Source organism: Nerophis ophidion, linkage group LG21, assembly GCF_033978795.1.
Source record: "Nerophis ophidion isolate RoL-2023_Sa linkage group LG21, RoL_Noph_v1.0, whole genome shotgun sequence".
In the NCBI taxonomy this organism is placed as follows: domain Eukaryota; kingdom Metazoa; phylum Chordata; class Actinopteri; order Syngnathiformes; family Syngnathidae; genus Nerophis; species Nerophis ophidion.
Genome location: NC_084631.1, coordinates 39,592,060 through 39,602,059, shown reverse-complemented (window position 1 = coordinate 39,602,059; position 10,000 = coordinate 39,592,060). Strand labels below are relative to the sequence as shown.

At 39.2% G+C, this 10,000-nt stretch overlaps 1 protein-coding gene across 1 annotated transcript in view; it reads right to left on the bottom strand.

The window, feature by feature from the left end:
• LOC133540096 (thrombospondin type-1 domain-containing protein 7A-like) overlaps window positions 1–10,000 on the bottom strand; it is a 183,569-nt gene that overhangs the window by 42,633 nt on the left and 130,936 nt on the right. Inside the window, exons 11-13 of the mRNA XM_061882592.1 lie at window positions 7,587–7,702; window positions 2,429–2,567; window positions 451–554 (exon numbers count right to left, since the gene is read on the bottom strand). Of these exons, the coding sequence (XP_061738576.1) occupies window positions 451–554; window positions 2,429–2,567; window positions 7,587–7,702 (359 nt within the window). The remainder of the gene's footprint in view (window positions 1–450; window positions 555–2,428; window positions 2,568–7,586; window positions 7,703–10,000) is intronic.

Genomic DNA, 10,000 nt, shown 5'->3' with positions numbered 1-10,000 from the left:
CCTGGATGTTGTGTGCGTGCCTGTGTGTCTCCATATCAAGGACCTGGATGTTATGTGCGTGCCTGTGTGTCTCCATATCAAGGACCTGGATGTTGTGTGCGTGCCTGTGTGTCTCCATATCAAGGACCTGGATGTTATGTGCGTGCCTGTGTGTCTCCATATCAAGGACCTGGATGTTATGTGCGTGCCTGTGTGTCTCCATATCAAGGACCTGGATGTTGTGTGCATGCCTATGTGTCTCCATATCAAGGACCTGGATGTTGTGTGCATGCCTGTGTGTCTTCATATCCAGGATCTGGATGTTGTGAGCGTGCCTGTGTGTCTCCATATCAAGGACTTGAATGTTGTGTGCGTGCCTGTGTGTCTCCACATCCAGGACCTGGATGTTGTGTGCATGCCTGTGTGTCTCCATATCAAGGACCTGGATGTTGTGTGCGTGCGCGTCATCACCTCGAACCTGGAGTCCTGCACCACAAGTCTCCTCAGACCCGGGGCTGTCCTGACGAATGGACCACGGGACCATTTGACATCTCCGCCATTTATGGCTTTTCCATCTACAGAAGCATACCAAACACAGACAAGCAATAAGTGACGACGTTATTGAACAACAAGAAATTTCCCGCAAAAATTTCGATGGGCCCGCTATCTGTGCCCTGGACCTCTGGCCCGGGGTGGTCGGAAGCCGCCGTACTTTGAAGATGGTGCCGAGTGTCTGAATCCCAGAGTTTTGGGGTGCAACTGTATAAAATGAGCTACACAGCTAGCCTAAAACGTTAAAATGCTAACATTTAGCATGTGCGCAAACTTTAGCATGATAACAGTTAGCATGCTTCACGTACCAAGTTACATGACTTAAAGTGTATGGCTGGCGAAAAAAGAGAAACAAAATTGTAAAATTAGATGAAAAACTTAGCAGGCTTAAGTTAGCTTGCTAGCATGCTATCGTTTGCATGCTAACATTTAAAATATGTCACAAAGCTATATGACTGGTGTAAACGGTTGCAAAACTAGCTCAAAAAGTTAGCATGCTAATTTTAGCATGCTAACTACATGTTGCTTAGTACATATATGTGACACTTAGTAGATATATGTGACACTTAGTACATATATGTACTAAGTGTCACATATATTTACTAAGCCTCACATATGTATGTTAGCATGCTAACTTTTTGACACAGTACATAAATGTGCTATGTATCACATTTATGTACTACGTGTCAAAAGTTAGCATACTAATTTTAGCACATTAGCACTACTATTAGTACAAAGTGTCACATATTAGTACAAAGTGTCACATATTAGTACTTAGTGTCACATATTAGAAGATATGTGTGACACTTTGTACAAATATGTGACACTTTGTACTAGTAGTGTCACATATTAGTACTACTATTAGTACAAAGCGTCACATATTAGTACTAAGTGTCACATATTAATACTAAGTGTCACATATTAATAGATATATGTGACACTTAGTACATATATGTGACACTTTGTACGTATATGTGACACTTTGTACTAATAGTGTCACATATTAGTACTACTATTAGTACAAAGTGTCACATATTAATACTAAGTGTCACATATTAATACTAAGTGTCACATATTAATACTAAGTGTCACATATTAATACTAAGTGTCACATATTAATAGATATATGTGACACTTTGTACGTATATGTGACACTTTGTACGTATATGTGACACTTTGTACGTATATGTGACACTTTGTACGTATATGTGACACTTTGTACGTATATGTGACACTTTGTACGTATATGTGACACTTTGTACGTATATGTGACACTTTGTACGTATATGTGACACTTTGTACGTATATGTGACACTTTGTACGTATATGTGACACTTTGTACGTATATGTGACACTTTGTACGTATATGTGACACTCCGTACTAATAGTGTCACATATAAGTACTACTATTAGTACGTGTCACATATTAGTACTAAGTGTCACATATTAATAGATATATGTGACACTTAGTACATATATGTGACACATGTAGTACATGCTAACGTTAGCATGCTAACAGTTAGCTTGAGTCCCATACAAAGTTGTGTGACTCTAAAGGTGTACGACTGGGGAATTAGAGCGTAAAATTAGCTTAAAAAGTTAGCACTTTGACGTTAGCATGCTAACAGAGTGACAAGTGTCACAAACCAGGTAAATGACTGTCGGGTAAACTTTAGCAAATTTAGCTCCAAAAGCTCACACTTTGATGGTAGCATGCTAACATGCTAACAGTTAGCTTGTTCCCCATAGCAAGTGCAGCAGGCCCATAAATATAATCCAAGCAGGAATCTCAGCCGCTAATCTATTTTGTCTAACTAGGGGCTTTACGGTTGGGTCATAAAGTCGACATATGAATGGCGGACATTGTTTCAAGCACAGTTGGAGTTGCAGGTCTTACTTGTATCCCGGACACACTGAGGGAGCGTCGCAGTCTCGCAGCTGACTCAGCACTTCAGGACAGTCCTGACCTCCGTTGGCTGGGAACTGAACCACCACCCGTCTTCTGTGCTGCTGCTGCTTCTTCTTCGTCTTACCGCCTAACAACAAGCAAATGTGTTCATTTATCATCACATGACTGTGAGAATGTTCCACACTCTCACTTTTCTACAGCAAACTTCATCTGTTTATTCTTCAACTTCAACTTATTTAGTGAATGCTACAAAGCAGCCAGACATGTGTTTTTTCTTTTTCTTCTCCAGATTTTGGCACGCACTCCCTTTTACATTTTTCACCCGATTTAAACCGTTTCAACTTCAAACTGTTGAGTCTATTCGAGAATCCCGGGATTTTCTTTGACACATTCCAAAAATTCCCCGGATTTCCCAGAATTCCGGGTTTTCCGGGACATTTTTCCTATTCAAAATTAATTGGTCATTTTTCAAACTTTCACCATTTCCACATTTTTCCACCTATTCAAATAATTTCATCTTCAACACATTTAACCATCCTGGAAATTCAAACTATATTGTTTTCAAGTTTGAAAAAATTCCAGGGTTTTCCAGAATTCCTGGTTTTCCAAAGCCCTATTTCCTCCCTTTTTTCTGGCGACTACTCCTTCCACATTTTTAACCAACTTCATCCGTTCTACCCTCAAAACATTCCTCTTTATCAGGAAATAAAAAAAAGTTTTTTAACTGGGAAAAATTCCCAGTTTTCCTGAAATTCCAGGAATTCCCTAATACCATTCGTCAATTAAAAATATTACTACTTCAACATTTATCGACCTTTTTGAAAAACGGAAACTCATTTAGACCGATCAAGTTTTTTACCAAATTAAAAAAAAACATTCCCGCTTTTCCCGAATTTCCCTTTGAACTCAATAGGACATTCTTCAAAGTTCCACAACTCACACATTTTTCATCTGATTGAAACTGTTCCAACTTCAAAATATTCAACTTGCTCGGGAATTGTGTGCTCTTCTTCAATAATTCTAAATAAAATTCATGGATTTCCCACTAGGCCTTTTTTATTTTGCATTTTCCTCATCCAAAACCAATTGGCCATTTTTCAAACTTCCACAATTCCCACATTCTCCAACCCATTCAAAGCATTCCAACATCAACAGATTCCACTCATCCTGGACTTTCAAACTACTAATTTCCACGTTCAACAAATTTCCAGGATTTCACCATTTTTGGTAACCTATTTCCAGCTTTCTTAAGTTTGACTACTCCTTTCACATTTTTCAACCGTTCCACCGTCAAAACACTCATAACATTCAGGACAAAACCCAAGTTGGTTGAAGAGCTAGAAAAATTCCAGAAATTCCAGGAATTTCTCAATTAAAAACTGTTACCACTTCAAAATTACTTCACTGATTTAAACAATTCCAACACCAACCAATTCAGCTCATTCGGGACATCATAGAACTCATTTAAAAAAACAATCCTGCTTTTCCCAAAATTCCCAGTAAGGTCCCATTTTTCCAAGTTGCACAATTGCCACATGTTTCTACCTATTCAAACCATTCCAACATTCCACTCATCCTGGGCATTTAAACTACTATTTTTCCACGTTCAAATTTCCAGGAATTCAACATTTTTGGTAACCTATATCCACCCTTTTTAAGTTCAACTACTCCTTTCACAAGTTTCAACCACTAATCATATTCAGGACAAAAAACAAGTTCATTAAGGAGCTAGAAAAATTCCTGATTTTCCTGAAATTCCAGGAGTTTCCTCAATTAAAAACTGCTACTACTTCCACATTTCTTGACCGATTTAAACAAATTCAACCCCAACCAATTCAGCTCATTCAGGACATTGCTAGTCATTTTAAAAAAAATCCAGTTTTTCCCCAAAATTCCCAGTAAGTTCCCATTGAAATGAATGGGACATTTTTCTAAGTTGCACAATTCCCACATTTTTCTACCTATTCAAACCATTCCAACATTCCACTCATCCTGGACATTCAAACTACTTTTTTTTCCACGTTCAACAAATTTCCAGGAATTCACCATATTTGGTAACCTATTTCTAGGTTTCTTAATTAAGTTTGACTACTCCTTTCACATTTTTCAACCGTTCCACCGTCAAAACACTCGTAACATTCAGGACAAAACCCAAGTTGGTTAAGAAGCTAAAAAAAATTTCCGAAATTCCAGGAATTTCTCAATTAAAAACTGTTACTACTTCAAAATTTCTTCACCGATTTAAACAATTCCAACACCAACCAATTCAGCTCATTCAAGACATTCATGCTTCTAATCATTTTCAAAGAAATTGCGCTCTTCCCAAAATTCCCAGCAAGTTCCCATTTTTCCAAGTTGCACAATTGCCACATGTTTCTACCTATTCAAACCATTCCAACATTCCACTCATCCTGGACATTTAAACTACTATTTTTCCACGTTCAAATTTCAAGGAATTCAACATTTTTGGTAACCTATACCCACCCTTCTTAAGTTCAACTACTCCTTTCACAAGTTTCAACCACTAATCATATTCAGGACAAAAAACAAGTTCTAAGGAGCTAGAAAAATTCCTGATTTTCCTGAAATTCCAGGAATTTCCTCAATTAAAAACTGCTACTACTTCCACATTTCTTGACCGATTTAAACAAATCCAACACCAACCAATTCAGCTCATTCAGGACATTTCTAGTCATTTTCCCAAAAATCCTGCTTTTCCCCAAAATTCCCAAATTTCCAGTAAGTTCTCATTGAAATGAATGGGACATTTTTCCAAGTTGCACAATTCCCACATTCTTCTACCTATTCCAACATTCTACTCATCCTGGACATTCAAACTACTTTTTTTCCCAAGTTCAACAAATTTCCAGGAATCCACCAGATTTGGTAACCTATTTCCAGCTTTCTTAAGTTCGACTACTCCTTTCACATTTTTCAACCGTTCCACCGTCAAAACACTCATAACATTCAGGACAAAACCCAAGTTGGTTGAAGAGCTAGAAAAATTCCCGAAATTCCAGGAATTTCTCAATTAAAAACTGTTACTACTTCAAAATTTCTTCACCGATTCAAACAATTCCAACACCAACCAATTCAGCTCATTCGGGACATCATAGAACTCATTTAAAAAAACAATCCTGCTTTTCCCAAAATTCCCAGTAAGGTCCCATTTTTCCAAGTTGCACAATTGCCACATGTTTCTACCTATTCAAACCATTCCAACATTCCACTCATCCTGGGCATTTAAACTACTATTTTTCCACGTTCAAATTTCCAGGAATTCAACATTTTTGGTAACCTATATCCACCCTTCTTAAGTTCAAGTACTCCTTTCAGAAGTTTCAACCACTAATCATATTCAGGACAAAAAACAAGTTCATTAAGGAGCTAGAAAAATTCCTGACTTTCCTGAAATTCCCGGAATTTCCTCAATTAAAAACTGTCAATACTTCCAAATTTTTTGACTGATTTACACAAATTCAACACCAACCAATTCAGCTCATTCAGGACATTTCTAGTCATTTTCCCAAAAATCCGGCTTTTCTCCAAAATTCCCAAATTTCCAGTAAGTTCTCATTGAAATGAATGGGACATTTTTCCAAGTTGCACAATTCCCACATTCTTCTACCTATTCCAACATTCCACTCATCCTGGACTTTCAAACTACTTTTTTTTCCACGTTCAACAAATTTCCAGGAATCCACCAGATTTGGTAACCTATTTCCAGCTTTCTTAAGTTCGACTACTCCTGTCACATTTTTCAACCGTCCCACCGTCAAAACACTCATAACATTCAGGACAAAACCCAAGTTGGTTGAAGAGCTAGAAGAATTCACCGAAATTCCAGGAATTTCTCAATTAAAAACTGTTACTACTTCAAAATGTCTTCACCGATTTAAACAATTCCAACACCAACCAATTCAGCTCATTCGGGACATCATAGAACTCATTTAAAAAAATAATCCTGCTTTTCCCAAAATTCCCAGTAAGGTCCCATTTTTCCAAGTTGCACAATTGCCACATGTTTCTACCTATTCAAACCATTCCAACATTCCACTCATCCTGGGCATTTAAACTACTATTTTTCCACGTTCAAATTTCCAGGAATTCAACATTTTTGGTAACCTATATCCACCCTTCTTAAGTTCAACTACTCCTTTCACAAGTTTCAACCACTAATCATATTCAGGACAAAAAACAAGTTCATTAAGGAGCTAGAAAAATTCCTGATTTTCCTGAAATTCCAGGAATTTCCTCAATTAAAAACTCCTACTACTTCCACATTTCTTGACCGATTTAAACAAATCCAACACCAACCAATTCAGCTCATTCAGGACATTTCTAGTCATTTTCAAAAAAATCTTGCTTTTCCCCAAAATTCCCAGTAAGTTCTCATTGAAATGAATGGGACATTTTTCCAAGTTGCACAATTCCCACATGTTTCTACCTATTCAAACCATTCCAACATTCCACTCATCCTGGACATTCAAACTACTTTTTTTTCCACGTTCAACAAATTTCCAGGAATTCACAATTTTTGGTAAGCTATTTCAAGCCTTCTTATGTTCGACTACTCCTTTCACATTTTTCCACCCATTTCAACCGTTCCACGGTCTAAACACTCATCATATTCAGGACAAACCCAAGTTGGTTAAGGAGCTAGAAAAATTCCCAGTTTTCCCAAAACTCCAGGAATTTCCTTAATTAAAAACTGTTACTACCTCAACATTTCTTGACCGATTTAAACAAATCCAACACCAACCAATTCAGCTCATTCGGGACATCTTAGGACACATTTAAAAAAAAAAATCCTACTTTTCCCAAAATTCCAGTAAGTTCCCATTGAAATGAATGGAACATTTTTCCAAGTTGCACAATCCACACATGTTTCTGCCTATTCAAAGCATTCCAACATCAACACATTCCACTCATCCTGGACTTTCAAACTAACACTTTCCCAAGTTCCAAAACCAAATTCCGGGTTTCCTGGAAATTCAAACTCTTTTAAATGTCTGATTGAAATGATGTCATACATGAACTTCACACACACATGTTGCAGCACTGACTTAATCAGCAGGCTGGCCTTTAATAGTAAACATAGTGTCATTAGTTATAAAGGAGTTATTACATGAGATAAGACATTTACCTGTCTGACAGGTGGAAGGACAGCTGCTCCAGTCACTGTAGGACGTGACCACACAGTCTCTCTTGCAGGGCAGCAGGCACGGCCGCACTGTGTCTGGACGCAGACTCTCTGGACACCTAGGACACAAACATCTCACACTTAGTATGCGCATACTACATTTAAGTGACATGTAGTAAATATGTGACATGTAGTAGAGTATATAGGACAAATATGTGACATGTAGTAGTGAACATAGGACAAATATATGACAAGTAGTACAGTACATAGAACAATGAAACATCATCCTAATGACGCCTGTGTTGTCAAAATGAAACATCATCCTAATGACGATGTTTCATTGTGACGACACAGGCGTCATTAGGATGATGTTTCATTGTGACGATACAGGCGTCATTAGGATGACGACACAGCCGTCATTAGGAAGATGTTTCATTGTGACGACACAGGCGTCATTAGGATGACGACACAGCCGTCATTAGGAAGATGTTTCATTGTGACGACACAGGCGTCATTAGGATGACGACACAGCCGTCATTAGGAAGATGTTTCATTGTGACAACACAGGCGTCATTAGGATGACGACACAGCCGTCATTAGGATGTTTCATTGTGACGACACAGGCGTCATTAGGATGACGACACAGTCGTCATTAGGATGGTGTTTCATTGTGAAAACACAGGCGTCATTAGGATGATGTTTCATTGTAACAACACACGCGTCATTAGGATGATGTTTCATTGTGACAACACAGGCGTCATTAGGATGACGACACAGCCGTCATTAGGATGGTGTTTCATTGTGACAACACAGGCGTCATTAGGATGATGTTTCATTGTAACAACACACGCGTCATTAGGATGGTGTTTCATTGTGACAACACAGGCGTCATTAGGATGATGTTTCATTGTGACGACACAGGTGTCATTAGGATGGTGTTCATTGTGAAGACACAGGCGTCATTAGGATGATGTTTCATTGTGACAACACAAGCGTCATTGGGATGATGTTTCATTGTGACGACACAGGCGTCATTAGGATGATGTTTCATTGTGACGACACAGGCGTCATTAGGATGATGTTTCATTGTGACGACACAGGCGTCATTAGGATGATTTTTCATTGTGACGACACAGGCGTCATTAGGATGATGTTTCATTGTGACGACACAGGCGTCATTAGGATGACGACACAGCCATCATTAGGAAGATGTTTCATTGTGAAGACACAGGCGTGATTAGGATGATGTTTCATTGTGACGACACAGGCGTCATTAGGATGATGTTTCATTGTGACAACACAGGCGTCATTAGGATGATGTTTCATTGTGACGACAAAGGCGTCATTTCGATGATGTTTCATTGTGACGACACAGGCGTCATTAGGATGATGTTTCATTGTGGCGACACAGGCGTCATTGGGATGATGTTTCATTGTGACGACACAGCCGTCATTAGGATGACGTTTCTTTGTGGCGACACAGGCGTCATTAGGATGATGTTTCATTGTGGCAACACAGCCGTCATTAGGATGACGACACAGGCGTCATTAGGATGATGTTTCATTGTGACAACACAGCCGTCATTAGGATGATGTTTCATTGTGGCGACACAGGCGTCATTAGGATGACGACACAGCCGTCATTAGGATGTTTCATTGTGACGACACAGGCGTCATTAGGATGACGACACAGCCGTCATTAGGATGGTGTTTCATTGTGAAAACACAGCTGTCATTAGGATGTTTCATTGTGACGACACAGGCGTCATTAGAATGATGTTTCATTGTGACGACACAGGCGTCATTAGGATGACGACACAGCCGTCATTAGGATGGTGTTTCATTGTGAAAACACAGCTGTCATTAGGATGATGTTTCATTGTGACGACACAGGCGTCATTAGGATGACGACACAGGCGTCATTAGGATGATGTTTCATTGTGACGACACAGGCGTCATTACGATGTTTCATTGTGACGACACAGGCGTCATTAGGATGACACAGGCGTCATTAGGATGATGTTTCATTGTGACGACACAGGCGTCATTAGGATGATGTTTCATTGTGACGACACAGGCGTCATTAGGATGACGACACAGCCGTCATTAGGATGATGTTTCATTGTGAAGACACAGGCGTCATTAGGATGATGTTTCATTGTGACGACAAGCGTCATTAGGATGACGACACAGGCGTCATTACGATGATGTTTCATTGTGACGACACAGGCGTCATTAGGATGATGTTTCATTGTGAAAGCAATGCTGAGGCGGCACGTCTCTGCTTCTACAACAACAGACTGGACTCATTTGCATACTCTGCAGGGGGGCTGGCAGAATAACACCTTCACATGAATACATGAATACATGAACACATGATCTGTGGTCCCAGCAGACGCCTGCAGGGTCCCAGCAGA